This window comes from Falco rusticolus, chromosome 9 (assembly GCF_015220075.1).
Source record: "Falco rusticolus isolate bFalRus1 chromosome 9, bFalRus1.pri, whole genome shotgun sequence".
Lineage (NCBI taxonomy): Eukaryota > Metazoa > Chordata > Aves > Falconiformes > Falconidae > Falco > Falco rusticolus.
Window position 1 is genome coordinate 16,828,148 of NC_051195.1, and position 18,920 is coordinate 16,847,067.

At 42.8% G+C, this 18,920-nt stretch overlaps 1 protein-coding gene across 4 annotated transcripts; it reads left to right on the forward strand.

Annotated features, from left to right (window-relative positions):
• Positions 1–2,099: 2,099 nt before the first annotated feature.
• Positions 2,100–17,987, forward strand: NRBF2 (nuclear receptor binding factor 2). Of its 4 annotated transcripts, none has more exons than XM_037400048.1 (4): positions 2,100–2,257; positions 13,623–13,707; positions 15,264–15,304; positions 16,460–17,987. In XM_037400048.1, the coding sequence occupies exons 1-4, from the start codon at positions 2,204–2,206 to the stop codon at positions 17,171–17,173; spliced, it is 894 nt and encodes a 297-aa protein (XP_037255945.1). In that variant the 5' UTR covers positions 2,100–2,203; the 3' UTR covers positions 17,174–17,987. The 4 variants fall into 4 exon arrangements, with proteins under 4 accessions (XP_037255945.1, XP_037255948.1, XP_037255946.1 ...); XM_037400051.1 differs by lacking the exon at positions 2,100–2,257 and adding an exon at positions 11,850–12,017; XM_037400049.1 differs by lacking the exon at positions 2,100–2,257 and having other exon boundaries at positions 13,623–13,715.
• The last annotated feature ends 933 nt before the right edge of the window (positions 17,988–18,920 follow it).

Here is an 18,920-nt window from a genome sequence, read left to right on the forward strand (position 1 = left end):
AAAAATCTCATCCTACATAGTATTCAGCAAGATCATAAAAAATTGCCTCTGGATTAATGCAGTTTGGAAAAGGATAATCAACCAGCTTAGTGCGTAAGATCTCACATACAGATGCAAGAGAATCAGTAAATTGTGACACAACTCAGTATAACTTCATTAACAAGTGAACAACCAAGTTTTGTGTTCAGATGTAAAGACCTTAGGCAGAATTTTTCCTGTTGTAGCACTATCGGCAAAACAGAGAAAAAAGCCAGGCAGCACAGGGCAAAGGGCTACAGAAGGGCTTGTCATTATGAAGAGGAACAGTGACCAAGTGGAACGGTCAAGATGGGAGCTATACTCCTAGAGATGACATATAAATGTTACCTCTTCATGGGTGTATGGCCATGATCTAAGGAGGAAGGAAAGTGTGTGTCCATGAACTAAGAGGAAGGAAAACACAACAGCTCAGTACAACAAAACAATTAACATTTTACCATCTCATATGTCTGAGGGTAAGTACTGGCAGTGAAGCACCAAGTAGCCTTTCTTCTCCATCCTGGCTGATCTATCCCTTCAATGACTGAAACAGGACAACTTCACCTATTTACTATTCAATCAGTGGGCTCCAGATCAAAATCACTCCGGACTACGTCAGATCTGACTTGGTGGTATGTAATTAAACCAAGTGATAGATAAATTCTTGCAAATGAAAACAGGAACTAGCAAAGCATCTTTTGGAAGCTCCTTGCCTGGAGAGACTATCTTGTCTAACTACATACATTGGAAGGAAAACTCCCTTAAGCACTCCTGTGTTGCAAAGCTAGTCCACATAGCACAGGAATAGCTGAGAGCTACAGCGTATCAGGCCACATTGGCTCCCTCAGAGACCCACAGACGCCACTCATGTCTGAGGATCCCATCTACAAAGGGCACAAAGGGAATCCCGGGCTTTCTTTACTTGCTGGTAATTAGCTTTTTTACTTGTTTTCTAGATGTCTCATTGTCCCCCCCTACCTTCTATGCTCTTCTCGCTCCCCTTTTTTGCTTGTCCTCGTTTCCCTTTCAGTCTATTATTGCCATGCTGCTATGAACTCATGCTATCCTTAGTTCCACCTAAAAGAGCTATCTATACACAATCCCTTTACGGCAATTTTCTTCTCTATAGGCCTCATAAAACACAGCTTTGTGTGGATAAGGATGATCGTGACTCTCAGTAAGCTGGCTGCTCAGCTTATTTGCTGTTCAGCGCCCTGCTTAGCTGATCTTCCTCAAGAAAGTTTATGAATATTATTTAATATAATATAATACTGTCTTGTTAGCATATACACGGGGATAGGGCAATTTTGATATCACCATCATTGTCACCTGTTTTCGTATACTGCAATTCCTGTACGAGTGACGACGAGCAGCAGCTGCTGCTTCGCCCCTCACGGGGAGAGCGAACCGCCGTCCCCCTGACCCGCCCGGCGCCGGGGCTGGCAGAGCTGCCCGGATCCCATCTCCTTCGCTGGGACCTCAGGGCACACTGCACCCCCAGGGCAGGAGCTGGGTTTGCGCCCTTGCCAGGGAAGGTCGCTTCTCGCTGTCACTCGTGTCTGTGGCTCCCCTGCGTGACCTCCCTTACACCGGCACCGACCTGGCTGCCCTGAGGCCATGGGTGCTTTTACCGCCACGCTTCGTGACCGTGTCGCGTGCTTTTTTCCTCACGGAAACCCCGCGCACCTACAGACCGACGACCTGTGCCACACACAGCGCTCAGTGAAAGAAAAAAAACAAAGGGAAAGGAATGACGGTGGCTGCACCCTGCGAAGGGCGCGGGGTCCTCCCCCGGTCTGCGGCCGTGCCGCGCCGCCGGCGCTACCTCTCCGCGGGTCAGAGGCCGCTCACCCGGTCCCGGGGACCGAGTCCCCCTCTCCCCTCAGCGAGGACCCGACACAGCCGCCGCGCGCACCCGCGGGCGGGAAGGCGGGCGCTGGGGCGGCGCGAGGGCGGGCGGCGGAGGGGCGGGGCCCCGAGCGGCGCCCGTTGCCCCGGCGACACTGCCCGAGTCTCGCGCGACGCCGAGACTCTCGCGAGTCGCCGCCCGGTGCGGGCCGGGCGGAAGCGGCTGCCGTGTTTACAACCCGCCGGGGCGGGGACGCGGGAGGAGCGGGGCCGGCGGCCGGAGCGGGCGGTGGGGGCCGGCGGCACCGGGAGCGGTGAGCGGGCCGCCTCCGCGCCCATGTGCCCGCAGCCCCCGCCGTCCATGGAAGTGATGGAGGGGCCCCTCAACCTGGTGAGCGCGCGGCCGCGGGGGACAGGGGGGGCGTCCTGTCAGCCGGCCCTGCCGCCGCTCTCGGGCCTCAGGCGGCAGCGAGCGCCCGCGGCGGGAGCAGAGCGACCCCCCTCCCCGCTTTCCGGTGGGTAACCGGACGGAGCAGCGCGACTTGAACAGTAATCGGGGCCCTCTCCGCCCTGCACACACAACCCCCCCCCCGCCCCAGCACCTGTTCGGGGCTTGTGCCAGGTCCTGCCGCGGCGGCACCGGGCCCTGACCTGCCCGGCGGGGAGCGGGGCCGAGCGGCTGGCGCGGCCGTGAGGCGGCTTGGGCGGCCGGGGAGAGCGGGCCCGGCGCGGGGGCTGTGCGGGGGAGCTGCCGCCCTCAGGGCGGGAGCAGCGGGGGCAGGACACGGCGCGGGGCTGCCTGGCGCGGCGCGGTCGGACCCCGGCCGGGGGGTTAGCCCGGCCCAAGCTGCAAACACAAGGCAAGTTCTGTCAGGAAACCTTCAGCTGACACAGGCCCTATCTGCGTGACTTTAAAGAGTTTGAGGGACTTAGCGGGGCCCGCTACTGACTAGCTGCTTTCAGTTTCAGAAGGCGAAACGCTGTAAAATCTTAAATCGGTAATTGCTCAAACTAAATCTCTGAGGAACTTTAACAGAAACACGCCTGAAAAACGCATCATCACACAAGCTAATCAGATTTTAAGCAGCCTAAATGGGTAGGTTTCTGTCACGTAGATGAGCTCTAGGGTCAAGAACGGTTAATTCTCTGCTGCCTTGTGGGTTTTATCAAAGCTTATTTCGATTGTGCCTCAGATGCGGTGATACAGAGAGCATTATTCCCTTAGAAAATGAGCTTTGGGCCAGCAGTCCAATTAGCCAGGAGCAGCACCCCAGGGGTACTGCTGGAGTGCTTCCGGGAATTAGTGTGAGCCAGAAATTGTTTAGACATTGCCATGCAAACCATGGAGGCTTGTGTCAGTTTGGGTTTTAATCAAAGCTTATTTGTTCCCGCTTGGTGTCAGCCCTGGCAAACCCTTGCCTGCTCCGTACAGTCAGGTATTTCTGGACTGTTCTCTCAAGTTTCAGAAAGGCTTGTAAAAATGGCATTGCAGGCCACCCATGGAATTAGGGATTGATGGTGCAGCAGGAAGATGATCTGTTTAGATCTACACTGATGGTGCAGAACTACTCTGGGTATGTCTGCATCATGCTGTCTCAGACTTTTTACTCTGCGTACTGGAATTCTGATTGAAATAGGGAACAGCAGGAGGTAGAAAGCTCTTGTAACTTGTTGATATGATGGGTTTAAAGTCGGACGAACTTGCAGCACAGTAATGCAGGAGGGATAAGCTATAGCGATTTCACAGGCACTATAAAAACCTTCTAAAAAGTATGTCTAGTACATGAGCTTCTAAGGAGAAGATTATTATTGAATATTCACTAGTAAATGGCTGAAAGTAGCAACTTTGTGACAGTAGATATCCCCAGTTAGTACTGTTTCTTAATGAGACCCCCTCACTAAGGATTGTAGGAGTGACAAGAGTATGACTAAAACCTGGTTGATGATCCTCTGACCATGACAGGAATGTGCAGTTACCAGACCTGTTTAGCACCAGGTTAACAATAAAATCAAGACACTTCTGTGTTAACAGATGATACAGGAAAATTATTTATATAGTTTTGTACAGAAAATTACAAAGTTGCCTGCATATATGTTCCGACTCCCTTTTAAGGAGTATCCTGAAATACAAAAACTTCTTGAAACTGCTGCACAATACAGTCGTTAGTACAGGAAAATGACACGTCTTTTCAGGTTGTGTCAAGCGCCATGAAAACTCTTCATGATGAGCTTAAATGGGTACAGTACTGTAGTTAGAACATGCCTACATTTTTACAAGGACATGAACAGGAGGAACTAGAGTTTTGCAAAGATCTTCTATTTACAGTCCCTTTCTGCAGCTAGTTTCAGGTTTGCAATAACATTCAGGGAAGGTGCCAACCTCCAATATAAGAATGTTCATGTAAGTTTTTGACACTATACAATGTCATGTATTTCACTTGCTTCTCCTATAAATCTCTTCTCTTACTTAAGTCTAGTTCCTGTGGACTGGAGAAGCACAACTTTTTTCAGAGGTGCCAGACCATCAGAGAGGAGGGGAAAAAAACCCAACCAAACAGCCCTCCCCCCTAAACCACAAAGTGGTTTTGAATACAGTAATCATTAGGCCTATTTATCTGCTATGAATGACTCAACTACAAGACATTTTCCTTCTTTCAGTATATCATGGCTTGCTAATTTTTGTGAAATTGTTTTTTCTTTAGTTAAGGCTTCTCATTAGCATTTGCTGTAGTTCTTGGATGTTGCTCTGTCCTGCAAAACTTGTTAATTAGTTGTGTATTTGAGCATCTAGTCTTAGTTACTGGAAAGCATGGATACTGTCCTGATTTTCCTGGGGAGCTGATCTGACAAAAATGCAAATCCTTAGCAGCTTTGCAGTATCCTAATGTCTCCATTTCTCTGTCAACATGTAGCATGCCAGCTGCACTTAATCACTTGTATTGGTGACTTTCAGTTCAGTTATTATTTATATATTTAACTATTTGCTTAGCCTTTCTAATTACAGGTGGCATGCCATACCTTATTGTATTCTGCTGACTTCAATTACATTCTTTTTCGGTTTTCTGAAAGATAACAGTTCCCTCCAAAATAGTATTTTATCTTTATACCTCTGGGTCTTAATGCCTTAAATTATCATTGATATTTCTTTTTCTTAAGTTTAAATATCTTTCTATTTTCCTAAATCAACCGATTTACCTCTGTAGATGACTCAAGACAAATACCTATTTACTTTCCAGAGCTGTTTAAAAATAAATAAATAATCTCTAACTATAGTGGGTTTTGTTGAATGGAAGTTTTAATTGTTGACCTTCAGGTCTAATGACTTCAATGAGAAATGGACCTGTCTTTTTAAAATTTGGGCTTTGGTTTTTCAGACACCCTTTTTTTTCCTTTTAAAGTTATTAATATTTTTTGTATACCTTCTCTGCCATTGTTGCATGCTTAACAAATAGTCATGCTGAGTATAACCCCATCTTTCCTTCTTTCAACCTTTCTAGGGCTTGTGCTACAATACTAACTGCTGATTTGATTTTTCTACTGAGCTGTCCTCAAGGTATTCGTTGTCTCCAGTGATACTTCATTTAGGAATAAATTGAATCAACTTTTCCCAAATCTGTTGCCATTGTCCGAGTTATGCAAGCCATAGGAAAGTGTTTTGGGGCAGCTCTGATACTTCAGCATCCATTTTGTTTCTTTTTCTTATCCTTTTCTCTCCCTGCCTTGGTGTAATGTATGCTTTGCATTTGATTTTGAAAGAACAGGTTAAAGCCCTGATTCTGATGCTTTTGCTAATAGGGAAGCCAGTTCTTTAGCCCTCCGAATGAAATATTTAGGAACTTAAAATTGGTATGGACTAATTAGAGTCCCTGCACCTGCAGGCAACCATATAGTGGGGAATCTAGTCCAGCTGAACACTTACTTCACACATAATCCAGTGCCATAAACTAAGACATCTCAACATTCTTTAACAGATGAAATCTTTTACTGCAAAAGCACGAAGATAAGTCTCATAAGAAAAGGCACTATGTAAAAAAAGTGCAGTTAAGAGCTGCTCTGTGCTGCCTGCTGTAGGAGCAATTCCTACTGCCATCTGAGTTAGGCAAAGAATTCTGATCACACATCCAGTGGTAATTTTAACCTTGGGTATAGGAGCAAAGGGTACCAGTTAAGAAGCACAACCACACACAGCTGACCATTAGAAGCTTAGAAGTAACACTGTAAACATGAGGCAAATAGTATCAACTGCAAGAACAGACTAGAAAGGAAACTTGCTCGTTGAACGGTCTCCAGCGCGCAGGACCTCATAACTCTGCAGTTATCCTCCCACAGAATATCCTCCCATAACTCTGCATAACCTCAGTATCCTCCCATAGAATATTTGCTGAAGAGCCATACCACCTCTACCTTGTGTTCTTCTTACAATGTAATAGTACTTTGTATGGTTTGTAATAAAATATAGCCCAAAAATCTGGTAAAAATCTGGTGAATATCTATTGCCTAGAAGTTTCTTGAAGTGTAAGTAAACCAGCGTGGAGAGCTGTTGTTTTGATGAAAAACAGAAAGCATGGACCAGTGGCTAGAGCGAGAATAACACAACAAAATGTATATTGCAAAATCTCATGTAATAGAAGCTTTTAATGTTAATGCTATAAGCCAGTGGTAGCAACCATTTCCATGCAAGCCAATCAATGGTCTAATTTAAAAAAATGATTTAGAAGTGAGGTGAATACTACATCTACGTAAGGGCAAAATAACAAGCAGAATAAATATGCAAGAGTAGTGGGAGAAAATAGAAAGCATGTGTGAAAGTTTACCAGATACTGAAGGATTTAAACCACATGGGCCAATGTGTTTGAGACTTAATGCCAGCCTGTGCCTCTGTTATTTTGGTTGGAAAAACAGCAATATTATGTTAATCTAGAGAAACATCTACTGAATCCAGTTTGTTTTCTTTCATTGTTGTTTTTTCTTTTAAATAAAAGTTAGCCTCAAAGCTGCTATAATTGCTCTTCCAATCTAAAATGGAAAGAAGAGGCAGATGCACTCAATTCTGAACTCAAACTGGAGAAAACAAGCTTGTAATAATAAAAGTGGAAGTATCATTATATAGACATGCCCAACAGAAAGCTTGTTTTTACCACAGTAGTAGAAGCCCTGTCTGGGTTTTCCCAGTAACAATGTGATCTATATGGGGCCATTCATTTCAGCTAAAGGAAACGTAAGGTGTGAACCCACAGAGGCAGCAGCCTATCTGTCTGAGTAAAGTGACTGGAGGCGTGGAGGTGATGTGTCAGATACTCAGCTGAACAGCCAGATCAGTAATCGCCTCCTTGGAAAAGCTCAACAATGTTTTTATTCAGTCACATAACTACTACTAAAGCATGACACAGAACTGCTCCATGTTGCACACCTAAGAACTTGCAGTGGCTCCCAGTCAAGAACATAATTAGCTAAGCTACAGGTGGTTGATAGAAGCATTATTTCCTCACTGGTGTCTATGCTGTTCGGGTACCTACCAGCAGTGCCTCTCTGCTGTGTCATGCTGGCATTAACGTGCGTAACATCAAGCCATGCAGTTCAGCTCCGAGTAAGCATGCCTAACAGTTTAAAGACCAAAATGAAACCATCTCATAGAGGCCTGAGGAGGCAGCAGAATGAAGTCACAGCTGAAGACTTTCTGCCCCACTTGTTTGAAATCATTGCTCCTGGAATAGTTTGTTTACTGGACTATTTGTTGTGATGATTCAGTTGTCCCTGCCGAGGGGTGGCTCAGTTGCTGTAGCAGCTTGAGCCACGTGGTTGAGGGCTACATATAGGAGCCCAGGTTGTTGTTTATCATCAGGGCAGTCGCACTGTTCTCATTTAGCTTATAACCTCTAATTAGCAAGACCTGTGTAGTACCAGCTGCAGCACTATATATGGGGACAAGAAAAGCATTACCAAAGCAACTGAGAGCTTTAGGTATATGAAATGGCTCTGACAAGCAATTTGAGGTATTTAGTGCTTTTATCATATTAAATGGACAAAAAAGACAATTTGACTGGGCAATAGGTAAAAGGATGTCATGCCTTAATGAAGTTGCAGGTGATCAGGGAAAGAGCTGCAGCTATACCTCTATGGGGTTTTGAAGACTCCACTGAACCTGAGCAGTGTGAATGTAAGTTGGTTTCATTCCAGATCTCTTAATTGCATTTGCATGGTAAGGAAAATCGGACTAACAATTTTATCTTAAATTTGGAATAGGTTGGGAACAAATGCATGGTCAGTTAGAGCTATTCAGTGAAATAACGGTTGGCTAAACAACTGGTTGCTTGTCTGCCCATATATTTAAATTCTAACACTATCACTTACTAGCGAGTTGAACTTCAACATCTTTACAGCTCAATACGAAGTGACTGAGTCTTAATATTGAGAATACATTCTCATGAGAGTTTCACATATTTGTTTTGCTCTATAGTCACACTAACCTGTAATTTACAGTTCAGTCATTGTTCTGTCAGCTTTGCTAAGTACAGGCTTTCAAAGACAGAAAATTGAGCTAACCTGTGGCTAGTGGTCTTGGTTGAGCAGCCACAATGGGTTCTGCCATTTTTTTTGTTTCTCCTTCAGTCACTTCTATCTTTCTCTAAAGAATACAAAAAGTATAAGGGAGCTTGCGTCTGCTAAGAAAGCTACAAGTTACCATTTCTGTAGGCTCAGTGGCAAATATGTTCCCATTATTTAGCATAAGTTACAGTACAGCTCTCTATTATTTTCACTTCAACTGCCTGTAAATACAAGCGTTTTTCATAGCCACCCTGACTTTTATTCATTGTGATTGCACTTTTTTTTTTTAATTAAAAAAATGGATGGCCATAGTTTATTCTTGGACCTCTCAGGTCATTTTCCACTTGTATTCTCTCTGCATTCCATTTTTCAATGCATATGCAGACATATGCATGCAAACTTAAGTCCACTATTTGCTGGTAAGAATGGGTTTGAAAGAGACTTCTGTAGGTGTAGCACTGACAGAGGGTTTGTGGGGTGGGGGGTAACAACAGTGCACCACCTCATCCCACCCTTTGTGGCCTGCTGCCGTGAACAGCCACATAGGAGATACTTAGCACTCTTTTGTACAATATGGAAGCAATGCAGTGTGCGCTTTCTGACGCTTCCTTTCTTCAAAATACATTCTTAGAAAAAACAACCCTGTATCCTTAAGGAAACAAATCCCCAAACAGATCCCTCATCTCTTAAAAAATACCTTCATCTTTGCTTTCAGCAGTAAGTGAGCATAGGTATTGATCCTTTCTGGCAAAGATAACCGGTATCCACAGTCCGTAGCATAAAATAGATGGTGTTAGCAGCAAACAGTGGTTTCACTTAAAAAATTTAGAAACTGCTATATTAGACAGAACTACTTTGTAGTTAGCTTTCCTCAGGCCCCATCATTTTAGCAGCTGTGTTTTCCTGCTTTCATTTGTAACTTTTTTAGCAAGTAATGCACTGTAATCTCTGCTTTGTAATTGTATTAAAATATATTGCTTTCTAGGGAGTCCCTTAAAATGAACAAAGAAGGCTGCAAGCTTAATATCTTGTGCAAGGCTTTGCCAGTGAGGAGCTGTTCCCATTAGGGGAGCAAAGAAACACAAAACACACACAAGCCTACCTGTCTCAGCTACAGGAGGACTTGCAAATCACTGCTTTTAGGAGAGGGTAGTAGACAACCTGTTTGAAAATGAGTGGTACTACATCTGTCTTTTAAAAATATTGTAGGATTGAGCAGGTTTTTTCCTGTTACTCTCCTTTCTGTAATAGCTAGCCATCAACTGGTATCATATGGGAAAACCAGCAGCTTCCCCCCTACCCCACCCCACCCTAAGCTAGGATCACATGGTGGAAGTTGTAATGGTGCACTGTCTGTAGAAAGAAAACTAGCATTTTAATTTTTAGCTTGAGGGACTGGTAAGAGATCTGTCAAGTGGGCCTTATGGCTTCACTTCTCATGGTCTGCAGTCACATCATTGTCTAGTTTACGTTGGGGAAAAAAAGAAGGTGGGTGTTAGTTATTTGGCTTCTAAAGAAAACTCTAGGCAAAGAGGAGATCTGCATTGCTGTTCAGAGGATTGTTTGATTATTTTTTTATTCTGTTGCTCAGAGATTACATAGGTAATGACTTGGGCTAGTTGGGTGGAAAAATCAAATAGGAGCATTTCTCCACCATAGCAGCACAAACTTACAAGTGCAGGTATCATCCCTTAATATCTCAGCTACAGTTGGAAAGTTTGAGGAAAGCTGTCTAGCTTACCTGCTTCTGTAGTTGATCCAGAGTAGTTCCAAGTGATGCAATAAGGCACACACAAATACTTTTAAGAACCAAGTATGCTGGAGCAAGGTGAGGAAGCTTTTTAGCTTGGTCATCCTTCACTCACACCTGCTTCCTTTTACGAGAGTCAAATTGTTATGCCTGCCCATTTGCCTACTGGGAATTCCTGTTTGTCTGGATTGGGAGTGACATCTGAAGTAGTTGTCGACCTGCTTCCCACCTTCAATTCCATAGCTTGTTCATAAATTATAATTACTCTCACGCCACATTCTACATTTATTTCCAGTACTGCAACTGGAGGAGGAAAGAGCAATCAGATATATAAACCCACCACAGTTAGACAGCAGCTGTTTCTGTAATCATCACAGCAGCAAGACCAAAGTCAAAGCAGTTCTGCTTGAATCTACTGGGAACTAGCATAGCAGCTCCAGATTTGTTGGTGTAAACACCTTCCTCTAACACGACATCAGACCAGGGAAAAACTTGAGAGCCATTTTTTCACTTTATGATAAAGAGCCAATTCTTCCATTGCCAGTTTTATAATGGGATACAGGCCGCTTATGTATCAATCAAAATAGATTTGCTAACAATGGTTGGATGCTGTGGGGCAAAGTGTAACTGAGCACTAAGAATAAACCAGCAGACTAAACAAGATGTAGAAGCTTATCCGTGATACATGGCTATTAAGCATCCAAGTACTTCTGTTGCAGCTTCATCACTTGCTGCTAGGAAACAGCACCACTAATTTCTTCAAACTGGTGATGAATAATCTGCTATGAAAATGGGAGAAATTCCTAGGTCCTTCCACAATGAGCTAGTTGGAACAAACACAGGGTAGAATAAATGAGCAAATATTTCTTTGTCAAGCTGGCAAGAAAACATACAAAATGAGAAATTCCTCGCTTATGACCAACGGCAAAACACCTAGCTTTCTCACACAAGGCTGTGCTGAAACTGATTTTTCTCTACTGCGGTTCCTGTTGTTTCCACTGGGGAAGTATGTCACTCTGCATCAGAGTAAGATGGCCTGTCATTAATATATTTTGCTGTAAACAGCAAGAAAGGCATTCTGACCATGTAATCCGAGAATCCTAGCTTTTCTTTATGCTAGCATCTCTGGATTGTTGCTTTCTTAATTTTATTCACAGTTAAGCCAAACTTCAGACTCCATTCAGCTTCACTGGGAGTTAATTGAGAATGGAAATCATTTACTTGCTCAATCAAATAACAACTGACTGTCCTCAAATGTTCTGCCTGTGCTTAAGTGATTTGAGTAAGATCATGCTCCAAGTTTAAAACATATGAACATAACCACTGAAAACAATCAGACTCAAATTCTTCTGTGTAGGAACTAAGAAATGGAACCAGGCCCATGGCTTGCTGAATTGCTTCCTTAGCTCAGAATTCTGTCTCTAGCTGCCCTGTTTCCTCTTTCCCTGATTTTTCAGACCTGCCCATGCAGTTTGCAGAAGCAGCTGTATCAATACTAATTTATTGAAAAATTGTTTTGCAAGGAGCCCAGCTCAGGTGTTTTTATGTCCATGATACAGCTAATTTGTAACTGGATGAGCTGCCAGGAATAACCAAGGAGATGGCTCTATATGAGCTGATACCGTTTGTTCATTTCAGTAGGAAATAAGTTTATCTTTCTGGCATATGTCATTTGTAGGAGTCCGTAGAAAAAGCCCATAAAATAGATGATTTTCCAATAGAAAACACTTCCTCTTCTGGGATTATTTAACCTCAGGGCAGAAGGAACAGGGAATGCTGACAATGCTCTGAGCATTGAATGAAAGTGAGCAAGAAGATTACAACCAAAATACTAGTTGCGAAGAATCAAGGAGCTGTGGGGTTTTTTAAAGAACATTCCATATTAGCATATAAAATCAGTTTTAGAAAAGCCAAATGTCTAAATGCAGTGATATAAATGGTAGGGATTGCCTAAGAGCAGCTGTTGCCCAAAAGAGTGTTTTCTGCAGAAGTCATTCTCTTCTGTGCTGTGAGCGCTGCTAAAATTCTGGTGGAAAATTGAACTTACTGTAACACTGTAGGTGATAAGTCAGTTTGGAGGAAAAGATGACAAAGAAATTGAGGTGCATTTTGGAACTTACTTTTTAAATGGATGTTAGCCTGAGTATCATGTTAGTCCTGACAGAATCATGTTACGTCCTGTTTGGGTTATCTGACCTTCAATGCTTCTGCCAAGACTGGAGGAGACAGAAAAGTGTGATTCCATAAGGCCTGGAGGGAACCAGCTGTTCTAATGTCTTGGATATGGACAAATGTGTTCATTTTTACGTTGATCCTGGAAGATGCTTAAAGTGAGTCAGTAACGTACATTTACCAACTATCTGAAGTCTGAGATGTTTTATGCCTTTATTTGGGTGAAGGGAGGGTATAAAGAGTTTGTATGGGTCAGAGACAAGGATTACAGAAGCAGATATCAGGCTCTCAGCTCTGCTTCCCCTACAGGTTCAATCAGTATCGACTTGGTAAAGCCTTTCTTTCTTAAACAAAGAAACAGGCAAAAACTTCCTACAGATTTGGAAGTGTCTTGTGTTGTTTCCCAGAGTCAGTGCCCAGTACCTGATGTCTGTTTGCTTCAAACTTAACATGAAGTAAAGCAGTCATGAACAGTCTGTGCTACTGACAGTCTTGCCAGTTAGTGATTGTAGTCTTTGATATTACATTTCATATTACACAGCTTGTCTTGGAGGAAGGACCATAAATTTCATGTCTTGTAGTAATGGCAAAAAGACTTGCTTCTATGAACGTTGTGGTGCTGGTTATGCAATAGTGTTTTCTCACTGAGCATATGCAAATACTTGCATCAATTGCTTGCTTTCAGCAACATCCTTAGTCTACCTTAGTGGTTTACATTAGTGGCTTACAAACACTAGTATAGTGTTGTTGGACAGCAACAACATGACTTTGGTATCTTTAACTATGGCTGTGCTGCCTCCATTAATTGGTGTAAGCTGCAAACAAAAAAACAAAGATCTTTTGCAATTTCTTCACTCAAGAGGCAAAGCCTCTTGGGCATGGGGCAGCAGAAAATGTCAAACCAGCTGTAAGCTGTAACATAATTCAAGTATCTTGCATTCTGCCAGGTGAATTGCTCCTAAATACTTACAGCTTCCTATGACCTACTGGTCTTTTTACATAACTACAGTAAATACCTGCTGACAAAGGAGAACGTACTTTCTGAGGAACAGTTTCAAAAGGATTTTGTTGTGTACACACCATCTTTGCTGCATTAACAAACTTCAGTTATTTGTGCAGTACAGATTCTTGTAAGGTAGCATTAAAGAAGAAATCAAATTATAAAGCTTGGAAGGGAGTGGGAGAATTGGAATCAGTACAGGTTTCTTAGATATACTGATTACTTTTAAAACAGGTATAACTATTTGTCGGTTAACCCTCATTGATGTAATGCTCTTTTTATTTTAAGGCTCACCAGCAGAGCAGAAAAGCAGACCGTTTGTTGGCAGTGGGAAAATATGAAGAAGCAATTTCTTGTCACAGAAAAGCTGCTGGTAAGTAGGTAATTCTCACATTCCAGCTCTTAAAATTAGTTTCTAGATTTGCGTGCTTCATGTAAGTAGAATATCTAGTTATTTGCAAAATTTTTATTCTTAAAATGTGAATTTGTTTTTCAGTCCAGATCAAGCACCCTTTTGGAAACTTTTTTTCTAATATGAGTAGCTAAAGTCAGGTGTTTCCAAGATTGTTGTGGCTAGGGTTGGTTATCACTGTGAAGGCAGTTCTTGACTGATGGTGAAGCCAACACCTTGTGTCATACACAAATGGCAGCTGGGGACCTGCTGTAAGCCTGTTTCACTTCACACTTTGTATTTTCTTCAATGCTTTCATAGCTGAAGTCACCTGCTTTCTCTATTGATAAAGGAAATACTTAGACAAATGTTTGCTTACAAAAGTTCACTTACTTCCCTTTCCTAATGCCTGAATCAAGAACAGGTGATGAGCTCAGCTTTCCCAGAACTCGAGTGAAACAGCAGATTGCATCACAGGCCTTGACACTGCAATTGACAGCGTCTCTTAAGTGAGACTTTGCATTTACCTGTCCATTTAACTAGTCATGCTTAATTATTTGTGTTGGGGTCCATCAGTTGAATGACAGAGTGGCAACTGCTTGGCAGAAGAAGAAAGAGGAAGTCTTAATTGGTGCAATAAGTAGAACATTTCCATGTGACTGGGCTTGTGTGGAGACAAAATAAATGACTACTCTGAACATCGTAACCTAGATACCAGACATTCCCACTTTCCATTCATAAATACTAGAAAACCCCATAAACCAAGAACCTGATAATTTCTTTGGCATTTATGAATACTCATAGCAATGAGGGGTAGCACTTACATTCTAATATGCAGACTTTTCTGTTTAGTTTCCCTCACTTCATATACCAAGACTAAACCCAAAAATGTTTCTTACCTTTCTTTGTCTGATTCTCTGCCATTATCTTACATCCTTCCAAATCTGGTTAATAATTTCTTGTACCTTGTCATTTTCAGCACTAGCAAGATATGCTCAAAGTTTGAAGTGCTGTTCTGACTGTAAGCTAGCACATTTTCTGGTTTGGAGGGGAAGCTGATGAAAAAAGTGGGGAACTATGGACTATACCCCTTCATCAGGAATATAATTAAAAAGCATGACTTTGTAATGTTGGTGTGCTGTGGACAAGAAGATTTTACTTACCACATTTTGTGTTAAAATGCTTGTATGTTAAAAGTCTGGTCCTTAGCTGTGTTTCTTCCCTTCAGGGGAAAGTTGTTCTTCAGGGACTTTCTGGAAATGGCTGCTGTCCTCCTCTGAAAAACAAACTGGAACAACCTGAGCCATGGGAAGGCCGTAGCATGTATTACATGATCTTAAAATAATTTTTTTCCAGACTTCTGAAAAAAACAGCAGGTGTTTCCAGCCACTGTAACTTGGTAAATACTTTGCCTCTGGGCTGCTGCTTTTATGTGGAGATTCAGAATATGGGAGGTCTGAAGCCTTTTCTTAGCTTTTATGGAAACGTTCAGGTTTTGTAACCCTGTCTTAAGTGTTTATGAATTTTCTCTTCTGCAGCATACCTTACAGACGCTATGAAGCTGACCCAGTCAGAGCAGGTGAGACCAAGTGCAGCAGATACCGAAATTGGCCATAGCTCTGTTGTGTGCCGGCGTGTCATATTGTGCTCTGAACCTCTGTTGCATGTTAGGCTCTGCGTAGTTTTCTGAACCTATGTCAACTGCACCAGGAGTTTTAGAAGTGCAGTGATGCTAGTCGTCTTGGAGCGTTTTCCCAAGTGTGCATGGAGCGGGGGCAAGAGAACTGCTAACCCATCCAGGGCTTCTCCAACAATAGTTTCTAGTCTGCAACGCATGTTCAAGTAGGTGATAAAACTAATTTAATATTTAACTTTTGCTGTGAGGCACTTAGGCTGTTTTGCTGAGATGCAAAGCTGAGCATCACATCTACAGTCTGTAATTTTGGTTTTACTCGTCCTGACTGGGGGATCTCCAGAACAACAGCACTACACCTTTCCTTAGTCATTGCACAAATCTATCTGTGAATGTAGTAGTGTAGCCTGCTCAGCACTCTTACAGTAGCAGGCTTTGAGTTTAGCCAATATTATCAAAGCAAATAGCCCTTGCAGATCAGACCATCTGCCTTTTCTCCAAAGGGTCATTCTTGCAGAAAAATGGTAGCCTCTTACCCAGGTGGTCCCTGTGAGTTACTAACTACCACACCACCCCCTTCATTAAATATGGCTGAATCATGTGGGACCACATCTGGCCTTGGAGCACTTTTCCGCAGTGCTGGCTGTTATTAATATGTCTACACAGATACCATCACAGAAGCATGCAGATAGTTTGTGTGGTTTAGATTAGGTGTGGCTATGCATGCCAAGTGATTCTCTTCCTTCTTGGTGTTGGTTGTAGGTCAGTTAAACTCCTAGCGCCTCTGCTCAGAGATATTGTAATCTGGTCGGTGACTTATAAACAAACAAACATTTAGTTCGCAGACCATATGTTAACTCACTCCTTCACAATACCAGTAGTTACGCTAAATTTGGGTGACATACCTGAATGTCTTGCATTGTACAAGGAGAGAGCACTTCTTGTTGGATTTAGTATTTGAATAACAAAAGCTCCTCCCCATCCCTCAGACATGCTGCGATGTTCTTCATGTAAATATTTACATGCATGTGACTACAGTTGTGAATATTCAGGTGGGACTAGGGATCACCATTTAAATTGTTTAATCTTGTTCTTACTCAGGCTCAGCTATCACTGGAATTACAAAGGGATAGTCACATGAAACAGTTATTGCTCATCCAGGAGAGGTGGAAAAGGGCAAAGAGGGAGGAAAAGCTGAAAGCCCAGCAGAATGCTGACAAGGAAATAGCTGCACATCTTCAGACTTCTTATAAACCATCTGCTGAAGACGCTGATGATCAAAACGTACTGGTTCCTGTTACTCAGAAATACAGCCCTTCCACAGAGACACATCCACAGGATATTCAGGGTGTCTTTGACAGGGACCCAGATACACTGTTATTTCTGCTTCAGAAAAAAAAGGAGCCTGTGGAAGCATGTATTGGGAGTAAAGCTCCAAAAGATGACAAAACAATAATAGAAGAGCAGGCAACCAAAATTGCAGATTTGAAACGGCACATAGAATTTCTTGTAGCTGAAAATGAGAGATTAAGGAGAGAGAATAAGCAGTTAAAAGCAGAAAGAGCTAGACTCCAAAAATCTCCAGTAGACAAGGAGCTGGATGTAGATGCCGATTTTGTGGAGAAGTCAGAGTTGTGGGGTCTGCAGCAACACTCAGAAACTTCTTCAGCTGCAACTTGGCAGAAGTTTGCAACAACTGCTGGGAAGGCAAAGGACATTCCAATACCCAACCTTCCCCCACTGGACATCCCATCCCCTGAACTCCCTCTGCTGGAACTCTCCGAAGATATACTGAAAGGACTGATGAATACTTAAAAAACAGGAAAAAGTGCTCGTTGTAGTTACCCAAACCTATGAAAAGGGAAAACCACCAGGACATTGGTGATCTGAGGGCAGAAACATCTAACACAATCCTACTGTTGGAGAAAAGGCATTAAAGCAACTTTGTTACTGTGAAATACACATCGTATCTGATCTACTTCATAGAATTTAAAGGTACCATAATCGGTATAAGATGGCAAGCTCTTTAGTCTTTCTCCCAGTGTTTCAAACCAAATGACTGCCTGGAGAATGTTTCAAGTAACACAATCCTTCAGGGGTTTAGAGTATGCTATATGTAATAGTTATCTATAATGCCATAAATGATGGTGCAGAACCTAACTGTTACGGTTGCCAGTTGGCTGCCACTTCATATTGAAAAATGCTTTTTAGCAGGAATTTAAACTGTGCATAACTTTGTTAATTCAGATAAGTGCAATTTATACACATCCTAGATGGATTGATGTGCCACGCTCCATATTCCTGTCTGTTTTAACCTCCAGTCAGGAAAGATTTTGATTTCCATTCTGTGAAGGAACCAACTTATTAGTTCTGTTGATGAGGGTTTTTTGGGTTATCTGTTTACATAACTAATCAGGGTGCATCGAATCTAGCTATTGGTTTCTGTATAAAGTGACATTGTTCAAAAAAGAAAAATCTATACTTAAGGAAAAATGCCCTTTTTGTTTTCAGTGATGCATGAATGGAAGTAATTCTAGCTGGCAGTATTTGATTGAAGAAGAAACTGTTTACAGTTTAACCTGATTCAAAAAGGATATGAAAATAAAACCCGAGGTGTTTTGACACTAAACGTGTGTTAAATTTCTACAAATGTTGCAGAGTATGAAAAACGAATTAAGGTTTATACTAACAGTGCTAGTACACACGTACAGCTAACTTCTGTGTTCATCATCCAGCAAATATGGGAAAGCTGGGATGAACTCCGAGCCTTGCCTATACATGAAGAGACTTGTCTAATAGCTGGTTTGTAACCCCTACTTAGTGCCGAATTGTCAGAGGAAGCAGCACTATGGTTTTGCTCAGGGACAGGCTACCTGGAGCTGAACAAACCGTGCTGCCAAGAGCTGTGTGCGCCCATTCAGGGTTTTGGTTTCTGAGGAGCGCAGTGCAGCCCTCACGTGCAGCCCCTTTCAGCGTGGGTCAGCCATGCCCTGCCCCTGCACTAGACGGTTACCTGAACCCAAGGCTTTCCCCAGGCAGGGTGTTGCCATGGGTAGTGGAGGCATTAGTTAACTTTTAGCTGTTAGTGATTAATGAAAGGTGTTAAGTGTTGCAAGCTACCTTATTTTAAGTTATTCTTGTGCTGTTATAAAGTAAGCTTGTTTTCTAAGAGTACATTTTTCTTCCAGAGTAGACTTGGAACTGCAGCAAGAACACCTTACTGCTGTGCAGCTTCTCCCCTTAACCTCTGTATACCTGATGTCTCCTGTGCTTGCTTGAAGGAGAGTAGGGACTGGAGGCTAGAAAGCCTATAGAAACAAAGGTAAGACGAGTTCATTAGAGGAGGTCTCTTGTACTGAACTGTAGCAGTAGACTAATCCTGCTGGGGAAAAATAAGTTATTTTTCAGTCGGAGCTGCTTAGCACGTGGCCCCACAGAACAGCTGTGATGAGGTAGCCTGTTTCAGGTCAGCCCCAGCTCACTGCTCCCACAGAAGGGCAAGTTACAACCTCCACTATCACCTGCCTGGCTGGCTGTGACAGGTGACAAGGCAGTGGAATGG

Bases quoted from the DNA above. Each gene is read 5' to 3' on its own strand.
- NRBF2 (XM_037400051.1), top strand. From the start codon at position 11,961: ATGAAAGTGAGCAAGAAGATTACAACCAAAATACTAGTTGCGAAGAAT. The intron at 12,018-13,622 runs GTGGGGTTTTTT...TTTTATTTTAAG, and splicing joins TTGCGAAGAATCAAGGAGCT to GCTCACCAGCAGAGCAGAAA. The intron at 15,305-16,459 runs GTGAGACCAAGT...GTTCTTACTCAG, and splicing joins AGCTGACCCAGTCAGAGCAG to GCTCAGCTATCACTGGAATT.